The 20,209-nt window shown below is 38.6% G+C and overlaps 2 protein-coding genes and 1 pseudogene across 2 annotated transcripts; 2 read left to right on the forward strand and 1 right to left on the reverse strand.

Annotated features, from left to right (window-relative positions):
• Nucleotides 1-606: 606 nt before the first annotated feature.
• On the reverse strand, nucleotides 607-2,582 carry nitr14b (novel immune-type receptor 14b). The gene is made up of 6 exons (XM_065270455.2): nucleotides 2,437-2,582; nucleotides 1,927-2,247; nucleotides 1,643-1,747; nucleotides 1,102-1,215; nucleotides 955-1,001; nucleotides 607-868 (listed from the first exon to the last, which is right to left on the reverse strand). Exons 1-6 carry the CDS (start codon nucleotides 2,474-2,476, stop codon nucleotides 764-766), a joined length of 732 nt encoding a protein of 243 aa, XP_065126527.1. The 5' UTR covers nucleotides 2,477-2,582; the 3' UTR covers nucleotides 607-763.
• A 3,596-nt stretch (nucleotides 2,583-6,178) lies between these two features.
• On the forward strand, nucleotides 6,179-8,234 carry LOC135763337 (uncharacterized; annotated as a pseudogene).
• Nucleotides 8,235-17,169: 8,935 nt separating this feature from the next.
• Nucleotides 17,170-19,804, forward strand: LOC135752114 (uncharacterized). The gene is made up of 6 exons (XM_065270469.1): nucleotides 17,170-17,272; nucleotides 17,607-17,954; nucleotides 18,093-18,437; nucleotides 19,119-19,238; nucleotides 19,331-19,371; nucleotides 19,474-19,804. Exons 1-6 carry the CDS (start codon nucleotides 17,221-17,223, stop codon nucleotides 19,630-19,632), a joined length of 1,065 nt encoding a protein of 354 aa, XP_065126541.1. The 5' UTR covers nucleotides 17,170-17,220; the 3' UTR covers nucleotides 19,633-19,804.
• Nucleotides 19,805-20,209: the final 405 nt, after the last annotated feature.

Raw genomic sequence — 20,209 nt, forward strand, 5'->3', positions numbered from 1 at the left:
ATTGCTTTGCCTCCCTCTTAGTCATACCATGGACAAGGACATGATCAGCTAGAGTGGCTCGAATTTTATTTTAGACTGCTTGTCACCTTGCCCTACAGTACATCGAGGAGGGTCCTCCTCTTTTACCACGTCCTCCTCCTCTGCCTCCTCCTTCATCACGTCCTCCTTCTTCCTCTCCCTCCTCCTCTGTCTCTCCTTCTTCCTCTCCCTCCTCTTCCTCCTCCCTCTCCTCAAACTACCTTCATTTCTTTGTGGATCTATTGTTCCAAAGCTCAGTGAACTGATTTAGGCCCTTTTATCTATTGAAGGATCTGATTGATGTGTGTTTTCACCTTGGTAATTGTTTGCTAATTGAGCCTAAGCTGTGCTGACTTCAGTGAACAGTATTGAATGCTAGTGCTTTCCATATGATTAGATGGTGTAAGCACTGAGAAATGTAGGGATTTGTGTTTAGAGTTTTGAAGTAACAGTTCACCAAATCTGACTCATGTGTTAAATGAGGGGAATAGTGTTTATTGTTCAGCAAAATGGTTGTGGTCAAAAGCCTGGTTAAAGTGTTTTAACAAACGATAAAAACTGTAATACAAAGACCAGTAATCAATAATGTAAGGAATGCAGAACATTTTGTTTTTAATTTTAAGATTTAAAGTCACACTTTTGCTTTCATTTTAATTAATGATTTAAAGAGAATACAATTTTAATAAAATACACCTCACATGGAAATATTACAATTCAAATGTATTTATACTTAAAATTGATTATATTATATATTCACAATCTGCTGAAACTTTTCTCTATTTTCTCCAGATTTTGCTTTTTTCTGACTGAATTGCAAGGCTGCATATGTCAAAATCCCATCATCAGTTTCCTGGAAAAAAGTTTTATCAAACTTATTATTCTTGCATTTAATTCACCACACACACATACACATGCACAGCAAAATCATTCTCTTACCTGAGCACCTGAGAACCATCTAACTCTGCTGTCTTGTCCAGAACCTCCTAATATATGAAAAGATTGAGAGTTTTTTACAATAATAAATGCAAAGATATTTTAAATAAATGGAAACATCAAATCATAGCCATGATTGTGTGCACTTACTCAGACACTGTGGACACATTCCTCTGTTAAAGGTCAGACATAGAGTAAAGATTATAACTCCACAGACTCCCAAAGCCACTGCCAAGCCAAACACTACTGGATTCTGCTGATTGTCTGAAATTTCAAAATGCTTCACTTTTTACACATTAAAAGTTATAACATTGCTTTAAATTTACATATAGATCAGTGGTTCTCAAACTTTTTCAGCGTGCGGCCCCCCTTGTGTACGGTGCATTCTTTTGCGGCCCCCCCAAAGAATATTTATGACAAAAAACTTTTCTAAAATGTAACATTTTAATTAAACAAAACATATTAAATTATACAAAGTAGTGCTGTTGGTTAGTAGCCTTGTTTTTTTTAGGTTTAATTACACAGAATTCATGATAAATGAATGTATTTTATAAAATGTCATAAAACTGGGGCCCCCTTGGCACCATCTCGCGGCCCTGGCCCCCAGTTTGAGAACCACTGATTTAGATTATGGTAAACACATTTTTCATTGCTAAACGAAAGTAAAGACAGAAATACCACTTCACTTTACCAGGTTTCACTTGTGTTGTATCATTTTCATAGCTCGGTTGTTGACACACCATGGAGTTATTCAGATAAGCAGACTTTGAGATTGTTGATGCTCTGGTAATCGATTCTTTTTGACATACAGTCATTCATAAGGTTTCAAGAAACCATTAATGTTTTATTTGTGGTCAAGATACACAAATATATTTAAGTCAACAACAGCAATATTTCATTACAGCACAAATATGAAAAGATTGTAATGACACAGTTTAGACAGCAATTCATAATGATTTTTAAACATTCAGTTACCTTTAATGACCAGATGTGTTCCTCTTCCAAACGTTACATAGTATGCCTTTGATCCACAGTGGTAGATTGCCTCATCTGACTGAATTATCCTTGATATTGCCAGATTGTATTTGTTCCTTTGAAATCGAGTGTTTTTAAATTCGCTGTAAAATCTTGTTTCTTCAGATTTTTGAAATACTGATATAATCTGAGGTTGGTGTCCAGCAATTTGTTTATACCAGAGAATTGTATCCCCTTTTTCTGAACACTGCAGAGTGAAATTGTCACCAAGTGTCACAGTTTGGATTTCATTTGCCTGATATTTACGAGAGTTTGCAAAATCTGAGAAAAACAATAAACGTACACAGATTAAAGCATACCATAATAAATAAATAAAATAATGAACATAACATATTTATATACAGTATTTCCATAAGGTAGAGCTTTAAATTTAATAATCCCAGCAATCATTTAAATACTCTAAAATTGATGGCAAATACATAAAAAAACAATACAATAAGATTGACTTACTTATAATACTAAGAACAGTAATAAATACCCAAGAAACCATTGTGAAAAGACCTCCCAACCTTCTTCTATCTCAATCAAACTAGGAATGATTTTGTTGTAAGCAGGATATTCTCACTTCCTTCACTAAACTCACTGTTAACCTAATCAAATGCCATTGGCCCATATAGGCACTTAAAAAAAATTCTTTTCCACACTGTGGTCACCTCTTGACCTAAAATGAAAGCTCTGTTTAGGTTTTAATTACCTACATTATCATATTAGAATATTTGATTGAATATAACAACTTTCCGCTGTGTGCTGTGTGTATCTGCAATATGAAAGGCTAAATTTAGGCTAAATTCGGCATTCAGAGCCCTTAAGAGTCTCACTGTGCCTCATTGATGTTCTGATGAACACATTTCCAATGCTTCTTGTCCAAGGCGTTAGCAGTGTCCAGTAAATGTCCTTTGCAGAGATGATAGCAATTAATTCTCTGTGAAATTAATATGTTGGTACTTCTGGGAATGCTATAGAAATTAAACATAAACAACACAAATGCAAGCTGATCATATAAACACAACAAACCTTAACATGTCTAGAAAAGACAAGGAATCATACCTTTTTTATATTTATGACAAACCTCTCACAGAATCAGCGTACATTAGTTATACCTTTACTGCAGTTGTTGTGGTTTACACAAATCTTAAAAAGGGACAGTACAAGTGTGAAACATGATGCGATGATAGAGGGTGCGAAATATGTGATCAGGGCCGTACACAGACCTTTTAAGGGGCATGTGCTGTACAAAGGTGATTCTAGAGTCTGTGGGGGTCCTAAGCAAAAATAGGGGCCGTTCCAGCCAATATTCATCACCATTATGTTAGGCTAAAGATTATCTGACACCAACGAAAAATGTATGAAATAAAACCTTTTATATCCCAAATGTTTTAAACGTGAACATGCTTGTTATTTTGGAAAGAATAAAAGTAAAAAAAAAATATATATAAAAAAATAAAAATAATAGACTCAAAAAATCCATCTTGCGAGGGCCAGGCCCGGTGGTCTTTTCCTGCCTGGAATGTGACCGTCAGAGCCACTTTGAAGCTTGTTTGACCTGCAACAGTAAGCATGCATCTGAATACATTGACAGCTTTTTCATCTATCAATTTGTTTTCATATTGACATGACAACTGCAAGTGGGGTGGCTAATGAATGTCATGGCTCCACTCAGAAAGTGATCTTTGAACGACAAAAGCTGCATTTAGTTTAAACGTTACCTTAAGCAAAGTAACTTGATTTATATATTTGCTGTATACATCCTTTTAATATATCTTAGGTACAAGAAGCATCAGAATAATGGCCGATACATTCTGCATTATGCCACATATTCAATCTCTAGCACAAATATTATATTATTAAGATATTAAATGTATTTATTCAGCCATGACATTCATTAGCCAACCCACTTGCAATTCCTGTTCGTCCATTACTGACTCAATATCCGATCGGATCATATGTATAATGTAAGGCTGGTTATTTAAAAAAAAGTTTTTTTAAAGTTTGAATTCCATCTATGGCCCTGTCCCACATGGCAAACTCTGGAAGTTTCCCATCAGTGTGAACTCCTCCCTTCCATCGTCTGATTGGTCTGATTTCTCTTTCGCAAGGACTTCAGCCAGATTAATAAAAGAAAGAACAGCCTTTCCGAATTTTGGCGGAAAAGGACGAACACTTGAAGGTGTGCGGTGGGTGGAGCTGAAGAGTTACAAGTACGCGCAGCTTTGGATACTACTTTTGGATTCACAGCCGCCACTGGCCCTGTCCCAAATGGCGCACTTCAGGTGGACTTTTGGTCCCGTGGACTTAAATTGCGTGTGCTCGCTCAGTCTACAAGTCAGTAGCGTGTCCCATCTGTCATTTTTACGCTCCGAAGTGTGCTCATCAGAGCCCACTTTGAACCCTTGATGTGGTCTTTGGCAAAGCCCTTACTGCAGCAGGCTTCCCGCACTCTACCAACCCAGAAGTCCTTGCGAAAGAGAAATCAAACCAATCAGACGCTGGAAGGGAGGAGTTCACACTGATGGGAAACTTCTCTTCCTATTTCCGGCGTGATGCTGGAGTCTGTCCCAAAATATGGCGTGCACCCACGTGGACTCGCATCAAGGGTCCCTAAAGTTGGCACTGCATGATGTCATCAAAGTGTGGGCTCTGGGGAGGACCACAAGTCCAGAGTGTGCCATTTGGGACAGGGCCATAGATGGAATTAAAATTTTTAAATAACCAGCCTTACATTATATATATGATCCGATCGGATATTGAGTCAGTAATAGAGGAACAGGAACAACAGCAGCAACGATTACAGCAGGACGTCTCTATCTGGTAATTAATCCTTGTTTGTTTATCTGCTATTTTAATAAAAAAAGCAACGTAATTCTTGATGTGTTTTTTTCTGCATATGCCCGTTTTAAAAGGTGTAAATGTTTTAAATGCAGTACAATGCCAACTGAGGCGAAAAATGTTTACTGATGGTGTTGTTTACATTACATGTACTTATGCGCGATTGAAAACAAAACACGTGAGATTTTGATTTACGTATGCCTGTGGTTGTGACTCCTAAACGGGGTCTTTTAAAGTTTTGATCGCTCCAACTGTTGTAAACAAGTGGAAAATCTTGCGTCAAACTGAGCCTTGTTTGTAAAGCAGTTCTCTCAGAAAAGGGCACAAACAAACTCATTCACAATTACTTTGCTGTCCGAGAAAAATGAACTGCATCCACTGTTGTCCTTAAGCTAAATAAGGTTTTCTTCTCCTTACATCCAAAAACACACTTCTTTTGTCGAACTATCTTGCTAAAACTAAGTTGTCGTGTGCTGTGCAGTGATAGCCTACCGGTGACTTTTACTCGGCGGAGCAATGCTAATGCGCGTTCTCGCTCTCACTTGACGTGCAGGGCAGGCGTGCTTTTCTGGGGGTAAAGGCCCATAAAAGGAATATGGGTTCAGTCAGTCGTAATAAATACCCCCTTTCGAAAAAAACTTTCCGAAACCTTTAGGAAAAAGGAGGCGTGAGTTTAGCTCATAAATACTCTGTTACAAGCTCAACTGCTTTTTTGACACTTTGCTTATGTTTAGAATGAGGGTTACAACTCTTAAACTGTGTTAATAAGTCAGAATGTATTAAAAAGCATTAAATCCCCCCTTTAAGTGTATAACTTACTTGCTTTAAATGTTGTTTTCTTGCATTCTATGTTGACTATATCAATATTACGATTGTACAAATACCTTTGTTGTGGTCTACAAAATCTTCACAATAAAATGTAACAGGAAGCCTGTGATGTCACAGAAAGTGTGATATTAGTGAGGTGTACAATGAAATCTTTCTGTAGTTTATCAAGAAGCAGACAAACAGCAAGACTTCAAAGTAAAGATGTGGATTTCTTTCATAATCTGGGTTTCTGTTATCCTTCCAAATAATATTTGTGAGTAAACTAATTTTCTGATAATTTTTTAAAATTTCATTTCATCTAGATACTTTTTTACTTTTCATTTTAAACATTCATTTTTGGTTGATCTAACTTTAACACAGAGGTTTATATCATCTGCTAAGATTTTTATAAAAAAAGTTTATGATTTTATTCCAACTATATTACTAATTCAATTGTAAAGTTTAAATATTCTGATCTTATCAATAAGATCTGAATTTAAATTTTTGAATTGATATTATTGATTTATTTATAAGTGGAAGCTTCAATTCAGCATTAAATATGTTTTAAGATGTTTTGTTACATGTTAACCTACGGCATATCAAGGCTTCTAAAGAAGTGAGCTTGTTTTAATCAGCTCTGTTATATATCCCAGATGAAATAAGATTATTTTCTTAACTCTTTCTTACAGACACAAGTGAGTCTGAGGATGTTAGGCAACCAGATCCAGTGATGATCGTCTCTGCTGGTGATAGTGTCACTTTGCGTTGCTTAATTTCGGAAGATCTCCGTGATCATATTGTTTGGTACAAGCAAAGATCAGGACAACAACCTTATATTGTTGCAATGGTGCAGAAATACATGACAGATCCAATGTTTTATAATGAGTTTCAGAATAAAACCCAGCTTTTTTTTATTGAGAAAGACACAGGAGTGTGTAACTTAAAGATTTCACACGTTACCTCATCTGATGAAGCAATGTATTACTGTGGATTAAAATCATTTGAAATTTTTTTTTGCTGGAGGGACATATTTGGCTTTAAAAGGTAAATGTTTTTAACCTTGAGTAATTCATTTATGTGAAGATTTAAAATTATATTTCTAAATTATAAATAAAAGGGCAGAAATTACCTATAAAATTAGGGAAATTCTAGGAGCAAAATAATTTTACTTATGACTTTTTACAATGTGTATAATTTGATATTATTTTTTAAAGTATATTGTGTGATTTTAATAAATATCTTTAATGTCCTATGTTTTTAGGGTCCCAAAACAACCAGCTACAGTTAAATGTGTCTGTCATTCAGCATCCTGTTTCAGCGACTGTTCAATCTGGAGAAACTGTGACCCTGTTGTGCTCTGTGCTGTCTGAACTCAATACAGCAGAGATGAGAATGTTCTGGTTCAGGTCGGATTCAGAAAAATCTGCTCCACAAATCATTTACACTCATGATCAAAGTGATCAATGTGAGATTAAATCTGCTACACAGAACTGTACATATAATCTGTCCAAAGACATTTTCAGTCAAACAGACACTGGCATTTATTACTGTGCACTGATCACCTGTGGGAAAATTATATTTGGTAATGGGACACAAAAAAATATGGGTAAGTGCTAAACCTCTTAAAAAATATTAAAGTTTATTTTATAAGCTATACATTTAATAATATTTATCAATCATTATTTATAAGTTTAAATGGTTCTTTTGTGATATAATTTAAGCTTGTGATTTATCACATTAACTATCAACATATATAACACTAAAAAAGTTATCAAATTAAGTTAGGCAATTTCACATTGTTTATATAAGTTGTATTAACTCTTCACTAGCCCAAATTTTAAGTATAAAGTTGAAATGACTTTGAATTGAATTATCAGTGTATTTTGATGAATATTTTTTTGTGCAAAGAAAATATATATCAATTGTTTTAATAATTTAAAGTAGGATATATTATGCCATGTTTTGGTTGTTGTTTGTACTATTTTCAAATTAATGTAACTTACTTATTGTCACTTATGTCACTGTGTTATAGAAAAGCCTGGGGAATCCATTGTGATTATATTGGGAGTATTGTTGGGGGTTTGTGTGGTTGTGATTACAGTCCAAGCCGTCTCAAACCATAAAAAAGAAAGAGACTACTATGGAGGTGAGCATTTAATTTGATTTAATAAAATAAAATACCTCAACACCCTGTTTTATCTGGTCCTTACAACACTATTAAAATTATAATGTTAACAAGCTTTTTTACCCGGTCTGGCTCTTACAAGTTACTTTTATTGGTGTAACTTAATATAATCAGTTTAAGTCACTTTTTGTCTTTTAACCAGGAAATGTTCAAGGCTTTGAAAATAAGCATTCTTCCAGTCAGGTGTGCTTCCTAAATTCATTATAACTATGGAATATATTTCAGAATCTAAATACATTAACAAATAAATGTATCTCTCATTGTTTGTTATGTGTTACTTTCATAGGACTGTGATGCAGTGCTTTTGCATTATGCTGGCCATTATTTTAAGGAAGGAAGAAACTCAAGAGCAAGAGATTCAGATCCTCAGAAAAGTGTGTACAGCCAGCTGAATGATCCCAGTGTGATTGAATACAGGATAATTGAGTAAATGTTGTAGATTATCATACAGGAAATTTAACAAAGTCATCACCTGCTTGGTAGTTATGCACTTAAAACATTTATAGGCATGTCTAGCAATATTTTTAAGACCAAAATCAGAAAGATCTAAAAGTTAATGAGGCATTAATGTATCAGATCTTGTGCTTGGGATCATCAACACTCGTTGGAATGAAAATGATTATCTTTTTATTTTTTAGTAATTTTATACATTTATTTTTATTAATTTATAAATTTTTAATTTTATGTTAAAACAGATTTATGTCAAGCAATAGTAAAATGTATAAATTGTAACCTATATTTTGACGAAATTTTCAACAGCACACAAAAATCTTCCATGCAAAGGCACATCCTCAAATCACAGCTTATACAATGTTATTAAGAAATAAAGGGCAAGGCGGATACCCTGAAAGTACAGCGAGAGGGATTCGAAAGCAAACTCCTCTGTATGATTTCTCAAATCGCTCTCGGGGTAGCCTATTTTGATGTCATCCACTGTCGGTTCTTGGGGCACAGCATAGAGTCGAACACATCTATCATAGTACCATGATAGCTTTCGAATGACTCTCATGTCAAATCAGGCCCGCATGAAGTCGAACACACCCATAAGCAAGTAATTTTTTTACAGCGTGTTACATTTGTCATGTTTGTTGTATTACTTGATAATAAAGAGGTCAAAACAACTGCTTGTCACGTTTATTTACTATTATGTTTCTTTATGTTTAAAGCAACACAAATTAAAATAGAGTCTGTCACATTTATTTAACTATTTGTTTATTTTTAAAAACTAGAAAATAACTGTAAACAAGAACCAAACAAGAATATAAATATTATTTTGTGGCGTTAACTGTCAGTATACTCAAGCTGATTCCAGCCACACATTCTTGCGTTGTATCAAGGGAAAAGTAATTTAGCAAGTGTTCAGTACATCTAATATAACCCCCAAATTCAGAGTGCTTTGTGGGTAAAAAAAGTAAAAGGATGTAAGGAATAAGTTGTTGGCTCAGATTTCGGGCAACACTACAAAATAGCCAACACCTTATACAGTACACTATATAGGAGAAAAGAAATTTGGACACGTTATGTTCAATAAAGACATGCCTGCTAATCTAGACCAATCAGATCGATCTTGTAATTATTAAAAGCTATTGTTTTGGAAGGAGTAGGGGTGGGTGGGGCAAAGCGAGCCAGAGGGTAAGTTGACCCACCCCTAGTATCTAGGCAACCATACAGATTTGTAGCCCTGTGACCACAATTCCAGGAAGCAACCATCATTTTTATTTGGCTGTGGTACGTTAAAAAGACTTTATCATCCTATCAAAGTAATTTTATACATGTCAGCTATAATGGCTGTTATGTTAAAGCAGATTTATCCAAGCCTAAGTATTTCACAGTATGCTGTGGGGTAAACTCAACCAACGATTCAACGTACCCCACGATGAGGCACTGAAACTACTGAATTTGTTTAGTTAAAAGCATTTATTTCAGTGTAGTCTTCACACAACTGATTATTTATTTTTTTTAACATTTTAGAATACATCATACCAAGACATTACAATTTTCATTGATTTAATTTTAAGCATTTGGCATAAAAATAGGTTAATATTACATTTAAGAAAATGGTGAATTTGTTCAGGTTCAAGCACAAAATGTCAGTGTGTCAGTTTACCCATTCACACTGCATTTCATGCAGAAAAGGCAACATATGTAAAAAGTGGCTTATATTACCCCTCTCTTCCCTATAAAGTTTGTGAGTATTGTGGCCTAAAAAGTCAAAAGCTGTGGTTAATGCTCATTAGTGAACGTTTTCATACAAAAAGAGAAGGCTTTAAGTGGAGGAGATAAACACGCAGAGCCTGCTGACCCATGAACCCTGACGTTTCAAAAGTAGAGGTGAACTATCAAGACAGAGTTAGTTTTCTTAGATATATTTGCAACTTATAATATTGTGACATGCTCACCTAATTCTCTATTAGCTTGAAGAGTATTAGCTAATTTAAAGCGTAACTAAACCCCTGTTCAGAGCCTGACTCCACCCACTGGCAATATTTGAAAAGTGCGAGAAAAGTGGGTAGATCCCAACGGAGTAACACAGTCTCACCCCATGGCGTCAATATTTGACGACACTTGACCATGCGTCAATATGTTGACGCGGAGGGTATACCTTTCGCGTCATTTTTTGACGAACTGGGGACTTCAATACTGTTACGTCCGTTGCATTCTCTTTCCTATTTTCTTACCATTTTCGCGTCGGTTTAGGGTTAGATTACGCAAAATTAAACAGTGTACGCGAAATTAAACAGTTGTCACCTGGCGTTGGGGTTAGAGTTAGGTACGCGAAATTAAACAGTTGTCACCTGGCGTTGGGGTTAGAGTTAGGTTTGGGTAGGGATGTCATTATGTAAATCTAACCCTAAACCGACGCGAAAATGGTAAGAAAATAGGAAAGAGAATGCAACGGACTTAATAGTATTGAAGTCCCCAGTTCGTCAAAAAATGACGCGAAAGGTATACCCTCCGCGTAACATATTGACGCATGGTCAAGTGTCGTCAAATATTGATGCCATGGGGTGAGACTGGGTTGAACGGAGATAGAGGGGACCAGGGAGGGGACGAACTAAGCTCGTACCAAGTGTGTGGTGAGATCGTAACAAGGGCGTGGTGAGCTTGAACCTTTCTTATGTCACAAGTTATTTTTTGGACCCAACATCCAATAAGAAAATTCAACTGCAGTAGCCACCGTTCAACCTGAAGAGTGCAGCACTAAAATGTTTTTACACCATATATTGTAGTATTGAAACACTTTATACCCAAATGTCAAAAAAATTACTAAAATCAATGAACAGCACTAATAACGCATCATTCTTACAGATCATTAACTAAAAAAGTTGGTTTAGGGTTTAGTTACTCTTTAAAAAAAAGTTTATCCACAACAGCAGATTTTTTTATTTCTTTTTCTTATGAAAAGAGTGCTGGCGTTATGGTGTGGGAGTTACTGGTGGAGCTAAACAGCACCAGCTGACACACAGGATCCAGAGTTGTATTTTTCTAGCGTGGTGGACCAAAGAAATGTTGTATAATAAAAAAAGAGAATGTAGTGTTTTGTGAGCGATGTAGGTCTTTTTTATATTTTTCTACACATTAACCTTGTGTTTCTTTAAGAATCTCAGCTGCATTGTGCACACATGTTTTAAAAATCTTAACCTCTATTGAATGTGTTAATGCTATCCTGCGATTTTTCAGTTTATGGGATCTAGTAACCTTAGGAGGAAATTTTTAAGGATAATAAATACATGTATAATGTTTTATCTATTGAAGTCATGTCTACTAATGAATTCTACAAGGTCAGGAGAGATTAAAAAAGTCATTAAGCTGTTAATTTGGGTCCATTTTGAATCATGTTGATCTGAAGCATATTAATAATGAACAACAAGAAGTTATATTTAAGGATAAAGGCTCATATTTCCTTCCCAGTATTGATTTCACAAAAATATAGCTGTAATGAATTGTACACTCTTTCGCAAAAACGCTTAGGTTACTCACGTAACCCCGGTTCCCTGAAATAACGGGAACGAAGCATTGCGTCAGTTAGCTGACGCTATGGGGGGAAACTCCTGTTTACTCCGTGACTGAAGCCTATTGGTTAACGTCTGTACAAAGTACAGACCAATGACGTTTGAACCCGCGCGCGGGAGGAACGCGTCCCTATATAAGCGCGGTTCAATCGTCAGGAGCTCATTATATTCGACTGAAGCGCGCAGCCGAATAACACTCGCTGCGTAGACGTTTGTAGCACGGCAAGAGACGCAATGCTTCGTTCCCGTTATTTCAGGGAACCGGGGTTACGTGAGTAACCTAAGCGTTCCCTTTCAATACGGTTCACTTCGCATTGCGTCAGTTAGCTGACGCTATGGGGGAACGTAATCCCATCACGCCGTGCATACACAACGTACTGAAGTGCCTTACCGGAGAGACACTGCGTGTGGCCCTATACCCGGCATATTCACAGCTTTAAAAGCAAATGTGTAAGCACCATATAAATTGTTGACGCGCACACGGTGGGGTTTTAAACGCACCGGGGGCACATAACATAGCACAAGACGGCGAGGTACCGAGCGCGCCGCGGCTGTGCGAGATAAGTAAATTCAGAGTCACGTTGGTGAGCTCGCTGAGCGCACCGTGGTGTACACATAAAACGCATGAGCGTGCATGATTGAGCCGAGAGAACCTGCGCTCGTAGGGCAGGGACGTCTAAGCTGTACAATCTGACAACGTAGACGGCGAAGACCAGCCGGCCGCGTAGCAGATATCAAATATAGATATAGATACCCCTGTAGACCAAGTTCATGAAGAAGCCAAACTCGCACAGAGTGGGCTCTATATAGGACATAGCTCATAGAGGGGCGTGAGCCAGTGCGATGGTTTCAACGATCCATCTAAATAACCACTGTTAGCAACAGACATACGTAGTGAGTGATCTGCGCAGCTCACGAACGGCCGATCTGACTATAATATGCGGCAGAACGGTTCGTAGCGTGGGATTATACAGATACCACAATAGTGTGAACCCAGGTGCACCCTCGAGCGCATCGGGATGCATATAGGTAGTATTATAGTGCACAGATCGGTGAGCTTTCCAAGCGCGCCGTAAATGTGTATTGACTATAAATTGCACGGGCACAGGTGAACACTTGAATAGCCTACATCGTGAATGCATATAGATGAATCAGAGTGTTATAATGCACAGGCCGGCAAGATTCTCGAGCGCGCCGTCATGTGTTCTGATAATAAATTGTGCGCACACGGGTGAACTCTTCAGTGCACCGTGAATGCGTATAGATAAATCAGTGCACAGAACGCGCCGTGAATGTGTACAGATATGATTGATGAACGTAACGGTGGGCACCCAACGCACCGTGAACGTACACAGATGAACAACAATGTATGTGTCACAAAGCATAACACAGCTGTGTATACAGGTGAGCTTTCCCAAGCGCATCTTATTGTATACCAAAATGTTATAGCGTGTACATGTGAGCTTCTCTAAGCGCACGGTGGACGCATATAATTAAAAACCATATCGTGCATACAGGTGAGCTAATGGGCGCACCTTTAATGCAACAAACCTCAGTAGTGCGCGAAGCAGGGATGTCGAAGCTGTAAACTGACAACGTGGACGGCGGGGACCAGCCGGCCGTGTCACAATTGTCAATGAGAAACCTCTAAGACCATGCCCATGCTCTAAGACAAGTGAGCATAATTGTCACGGGAGGTGATAACGTCAACGATCCATAAATAGCCTGTATTGACAGGTGCTCTAGTGAGTGATCTGTGACGCAGATGAACAGCTGATCGTCTGATGTACGTCAGACGTATGTGTCATACAGGACCTTGGACAGTTCCAAAGCGCTGTGCCTCGGGCACCGTCCGCATCTGAGAAATGACAGGCTTATGAATAAAGTGAATGGCCAGCCGTAAAAGCATGGTTCGCTGTTACCGCCGCCGTCCGCATCTGAGAGATGACAGGCTTGTGAATTAAATGAATGGTCGGTCGTAAAAGCGTGGTTCGCTGTTATCACGGCCACATAGATATAGGTAGGGGAGAGAGCCGCCGTGCCTCTGTAGTGAGGAGAAAAGTGTTCCACCGGCGATTCGCGGGGGGTTTTGACTTTCAAATGTCACTAGACAGAATGGATCAGACTTTGCATAAGGACGCCTCGTGAAAGGGGTCCTAGCAGCTTGTGTCAATGTGTCATAAGGCACGTAATGTAGGTCGTGTCCCACGGATGCCATCTCCGCACGCCCATCGTAATGGGTTAATATTGGTAGTTAAGCATGAGATGCGTATCACTCTGATTGAACATAGCTTATAAAGCGATGCAATGAGTTTATAAAGGAGATGACTCGTCAGCTTGTTCAGGGGGCGAGATCTCAGTCTGGTTCGGTAAATAATGAAACTACCGTAGATTGCCCGACCGCATTATCACAATAACACGGTCGAGAGTGCTGCAGTGCTAAATCATCCTCTTAATGTACCGTATTCACAGTACAAGGTGATTTATATGAGACAAACGGCGTTCCACGCGCCGAAGGCTGATTGCCGTCGTAAAGCGTGTTCAACTCACAGCAAATGCTGGGCTAGCTCGTAATGACAGCACTTCATGCAGCCGTGTGTAACTTAAGCAAGCTTCCCGGCCGTCAGCTCGGGGCGGGACCTTTGCTTAGTCAAACTGAAGTGGACTTATGAACAGAATGCCACGATATTCAGCTTTCTGAGGCTCGTTAGAGGGGTACGTGTGCCCGTCTTAAACGAGATGCCGCGCGCGTCTGACTGTGCGCGCGCTTTAAGCTTTGAAACTTATTGTGGCGGGTAGCAAGCTCACTTGAGGTTGATATTACCCTTAATATCTCCGAGTATTGGAGCGGAGGTGTGAGCGTCTTCGGATCCGCTAATATAAATCAGCTATATGGCCGAAAAACGTCATAAACCGCTTGGCTGTAAGCCTTTGAGTGGCCGTCCGGAGAGGGCGCGATTCAAACGCTTGGAGCCATGCAAAAGTCTGAGGCTGTCCTTCCTCTAGGAAGAGAGAATAACAGCCGTAAGACCGTGCTCGTTTGCGCCATCAGCATCGTAGCGGAGAAACTGAGGTGGGCTGCGAGCGAATTTGGCAGAAAGGTGTTAGAGACACCGTACAGTCGTGGGGTGTCAATACACAGTATATGGCCAAACCGGGGTTTTTTCGGCTAGCGTCGATAGAATTATGGACAGCGGGCCGTGTGTGCGTATTACTGATTGCTTGGCAGTAAGGCGATAAAGTGTTTAGAGATACCGTACAACCGTGGGTGTCAAAACACAGTATAGTAAGCACGGAAATTACTCTTTTTAGAGGAATTAAATACCGTTCGCCACTATAGTGAGGTCGCATAGCCGACAGTATTACACAGTATGTTTGGATAAACAGCACACAGAAAACATTTCAGGGCAGTCCAGCCGAGGCGCGACATAAGCCCTTTTCTCCCAGACAGTTTCGTTCTCTGTTGATGCAGCTGTGCTGCGGAGACCAGAGCTCAGCCGTTCAGGTGCACAAGCCTCAGTAGTGACGGTGACCGAACGGCTCACGGAGCAGAGCAGTATGTCTAGGTGGTTTAATGTCAGACTGAACCCATCGCAGAGAGGAAGTCTGCCGTGAGGCCCGCGGTTTTGCCGTTTATTAAAAGGGCAGAAAAACCGGGTATATATATAAGAATGTACCAATATTCAGCGCACTGATATAGGACGGGACTGAATAAAGGGAGGTATTCGGGCCTCAGTATATATAAACAAATTCGTTCTGCCTCTGATTCCGTCTAAACCAGAGAGAAATTACCAGGCAGACAAAGAATGAGCTATCTGAAGTGAGATCGGCTCAGGCCAGTAAAGCTCTATAATAAGTGTTTTAGCGCTCCAATAGAGGCGTGTCCGCCTTATCGAGCAGACGAATGAGATCGTGCCGCTCCAGGAGGGGAGGGGCATGAAGCTCTCTTATAATGAGTGTTCTTGGTGCTCCAATAGCGGCGAATCGGCCCTATCGAGCAGACGAATGAGATCGCGCCGCTCCAGGAGGGGAGGGGCATGAAGCTCTGTAATCGTTGAACACTGGACAGCTGCATTTAGAGGCAGCGAGCCGTAATACCGCGTGCTAGCTAAGCCGTTAAGAGACCTCACCACTGTGGGGAAAGGAGCGAGGGACTCCGCGAGCGTGGAGCACGAGTGGCTGTGCTATGACAGAGACAGGGGCAGACCGCCCGTGTTTGCTTGTCGTATGCATCTATCCAGGTCTACGGTTCCCCGCTTGTTCATCTCAACAAGAGAGGAACGGCAGAGGGGAGCAGCAACACAGACAGAACAGCCATGCGTCGTGACGGTATCACCCGATGCACTCGGGGGATTAATATATGTGCCAGAGATCTCGCCACTGAATGTTAGAGGAGCGAAGGGACTCTGTAAGCATGAACGGTTGCGGTGTGACAAAACACAGGGGGGTTAGTCCGTGTGTGCTTGTCTATGCATCCATCTAGTCTCATGGCTCGCCGTGTGTTCATCCCGGCGAGAGAGGAACAGCAGGGGGAGCACGAAACATGGATAAGACAACCAAAGCATAAGCGCGGTCCCGGCGTGGGAGGTGCCAGACCGGTAACGCGCTCGGAGGAAATTCATAGCAGAGAGGCTCACCGAGCCGCTGTGCTGGACGCTATTACAACAGCGCCTGCTCTTTTAGCTTATATTAAAAATATTGATCTTACCGGGCGGCCGCAGGGGAGACCTCGTCAGGCGTGTGTCCGCTGCACAGGGCTCGTACCACGGCAAGCGAAGGCTATCTTCGGTTCTCGGCCGGAAAGCGGCAGGGGAAGACGCTAGACCTGGACTCTGCTATCTTCGGTTCTCAGCCGGAAAACGGCAGGGGAAGACGCTAGGCCTGGACTCCGCTGCAGGGCTTTTGTCAACGGCGAGGTAAGGCTTCTTCTTTTTCTTCGGAGCAGCGAGAGGTTCGCGCTGAAGGAGAAAGTAATGAGCTCCTGACGATTGAACCGCGCTTATATAGGGACGCGTTCCTCCCGCGCGCAGGTTCAAACGTCATTGGTCTGTACTTTGTACAGACGTTAACCAATAGGCTTCAGTCACGGAGTAAACAGGAGTTTCCCCCCATAGCGTCAGCTAACTGACGCAATGCGAAGTGAACCGTATTGAAAGGGAACTACATTTTTCATGGATAATCTTTTAGAATTAAAAAAATTATAAAAATTTTCGTAATCAAAGAATAAACACTGTATTTCTATATTACAATTGTGCAAATACAATTGTTGTGGTCTACAAAAACCTTTACAAGAAAAGATAACAGGAAGCCTGTGATGTCACAAAAAAGTGTAACCTCGCTGAAGGGTACAGTAAAATCTTGCTTTAGTTATTTTAGAAGCAGACAAACAGCCGGACAGTGAAGATGTGGGTTTCTTTTATAATCTGGGTTTTTGTCATTCTTCCAAATAATATTTGTGAGTAAGCTTTTTCATATGATTATTCAACTTTCGTCTTATCTAGAGACTTTTTATTTTGATCATTCATTTTTGACTGATCCAGCTTTAACACAAAGGTTTATATCATCTGCAAGGATTGTAATAAAAACATTTAATAATTTTATTCCAAATTATTCAGTTGTATAGGCCTATAAATATTTTGATCTAATCAATATTTTTTTAAATTTTGGATATTATTAATTTATAAATAAGTGGAAGCTTGATTCAATTCAGCATTGAATTGAGCATGTTTTATCAGCTTCGTTATATATCCCAGATGAAATTAGATTATTTTCTTAACTCTTTCTTACAGACACAAGTGAGTCTGAGAATGTCAGGCAACCAGATCCACTTATGACCGTCTCTGCTGGTGATAGTGTTACTTTGCGTTGCTTAATTTCGGAAGATCTCCGTGATCATATTGTTTGGTACAAGCAAAGATCAGGACAACGACCTTATATGATTGTAATGGTGCAGAAATACATGAAAGATCCAGTGTTTAATCATGACTTTAATTCCCAGCGTTTTTCTATTGAGAAAGATACAGGAGTGTGTAACTTAACCATTTCACATGTTACCTCATCTGATGAAGCAATGTATTACTGTGGATTAAAATCATTTGAAATTGTTTTTGCTGGAGGCACATATTTGGCTTTAAAAGGTAAATGTTTTTAACCTTGACTAATTAATTTATTTGAAGATTTAAAATTGTACTATTTAAATCATGAATGAAATGGATATTCCTTATATTTAAATTCCCCATATCACATAATTTTAATAAATATCTTCTTGTTTTTAGGGTCCCAAAACCACCAGCAACAGTTAAATGTGTCTGTCATTCAGCATCCTGTATCAGCGACTGTTTACCGTGGAGAAACTGTGACCCTTTTGTGCTCTGTGCTGTCTGAACTCACAACAGCAGAGATGAGAATGTTCTGGTTCAGATCGGATTCAGAAAAATCTGCTTCACAAATCATTTACACTCGTGATCAAAGTGATCAATGTGAGATTAAATCTGCTACACAGAACTGTACATACAATCTGTCCAAAGACATTTTCAGTCAAACAGACACTGGCATTTATTACTGTGCTCTGATCACCTGTGGGAAAATTATATTTGGTAATGGGACACAAATAAATATGGGTAAGTGTCAAACCTTAAATTATTTAAAAAACTTATCCTATTAGCTATACAAAGTTTAATAAATGTATTAATGGTTATCAGTAGATTTTGTGGCTATTTTCGTAATGATGTAATAGTAACAAAAGATGATAGTTCACAAAAGAGTAAAGTGACCCAAGTATTTAATTTTATTAACTACAACAGGTAAAAAAATGAAACCAAACTTACTGCGTGGAAACAAATAATGACAGCTTTTCTCAGAACTAACTTTCCATTAGGTTTTTTTTAGCTGTGCTCTATGTCAATTTAAGTTCAAACTTCAGTGCTTGTGTAGTCACAGGTTTGTTACATGAACTATTTGCATGTTCCACACATTTTCATAACTACAAAGTGTGCAAACAGTTTGTCATTATGTAAAATAACATATTAAGCGATTGCTTTTATTATTTGTATGATGTTTTGCTTATTACTTCTTTTAAATAATTGACATAAATTGATAAATAAAATAAGACGATAATAAGTAGGTCAGCGGTATACCACCAGTGCTCACCAAGACTGGAATTAGCAGACTTCACTTGAAACTGTAAAATGTATGAAGGAAAAGATGGTAATGCCTTTTTTGTATTAGTTTTGTCTTAGGTTTCATCATAAATGTATTTTGCTCATATATTCACGTGATGTGTTTTTTGCACTGTGTTATAGAAAAGCCTGTGGTGAACCCCATAGTGATTATATTGGGAGTATTGTTGGGGGTATGTGTGGTTGTGATTATTGTCCAAGCCGTCTCAAACTATAATAAAGAAAAATATTACCACAAGAGAGGTAAGCATTTAATTTAATTTGCATACAAAATACTGTTGCTTAAAATTTTATGTCATCAGATTGATTCAGTAACATTTTTGTGTTTCAACCAGAAATTGTTCAAGATTTTGAAAATGATCATCCTCCCACTCAGGTGTCATTCATAAATTAATTTTGATTCATATTATACATTACACATTGATTCATATAATAAAGATATCTGTTATTCATTGTCTGTTATGTGTTTCTTTCATAGAGCTGTGAAGTGGTGAATTTGCATTATGCCGCCCCACATTTTAAGGAGAGAATAAACAGAAGGTCAAGAAATAAAGATCTTGAGGAAAGTGTTTACAGCCATTTGAACGATCTCAGTGAAACTGACCACAGCGTAATTGAATACACATCGGCTTCATAGTGATTCACTACTAGCAAACATTTGTAGTCATGTCTAGCTTAACATGATTAGTATCAAATTTTGAAAGGCTTGGAAACAGTTAATGCAAACAATATATGAGATGTTGTGCTTGGAAGTAAAATGATATATATTTTTTATTTTAACTTGTTTGCTAAAATAAGGTGTATGTCAAGATCACTAATAAAATCTTACTAATATTACTATTAAATCTTACTTAATATTATTATGCATTTTTTAATTGCACAAGAAGTTCATACATTTAAAGAAAATTTCAACACACTTATTATCAGACATTTCAGTGTGAATGGTTTGCTGTCTCTGACACTATAAGGAGGAGTGGAAGATGGTAAAAAAATCTGTAGATTAAGCTAAAGAGTGTTTGCAAAAATGATTAGTATACCGTGTTTTTCTAATCGAACTGGCATATTGTACTAAGTGAATGTGATTCTCAGGACTACATTTATTCACACATCATGGGTAACAATACTGTCAACACGCCACAGATGTGTTTATGAAAGGGTTTATGATAAAAGAAACGCTCATGTTTACAAAACACTCGCAGGACGCTAACTTAAAG

The sequence above is a fragment of the Paramisgurnus dabryanus genome, chromosome 16 (assembly GCF_030506205.2).
Source record: "Paramisgurnus dabryanus chromosome 16, PD_genome_1.1, whole genome shotgun sequence".
Taxonomy (NCBI): domain Eukaryota; kingdom Metazoa; phylum Chordata; class Actinopteri; order Cypriniformes; family Cobitidae; genus Paramisgurnus; species Paramisgurnus dabryanus.

Excerpts from the sequence above, each read along its gene's own strand:
- nitr14b (XM_065270455.2), bottom strand. The coding sequence starts at position 2,476 with ATGGTTTCTTGGGTATTTATTACTGTTCTTAGTATTATAA. Across the intron at positions 1,216-1,642 it reads TACAACACAAGTGAAACCTG|ACAATCAGCAGAATCCAGTA; the intron begins GTAAAGTGAAGT and ends TTGAAATTTCAG. Across the intron at positions 1,002-1,101 it reads AATGTGTCCACAGTGTCTGA|GAGGTTCTGGACAAGACAGC; the intron begins GTAAGTGCACAC and ends TTCATATATTAG.
- LOC135752114 (XM_065270469.1), top strand. The coding sequence starts at position 17,221 with ATGTGGGTTTCTTTTATAATCTGGGTTTTTGTCATTCTTCCAAATAAT. Across the intron at positions 17,273-17,606 it reads CATTCTTCCAAATAATATTT|ACACAAGTGAGTCTGAGAAT; the intron begins GTGAGTAAGCTT and ends TCTTTCTTACAG. Across the intron at positions 19,372-19,473 it reads ATGATCATCCTCCCACTCAG|AGCTGTGAAGTGGTGAATTT; the intron begins GTGTCATTCATA and ends TTTCTTTCATAG.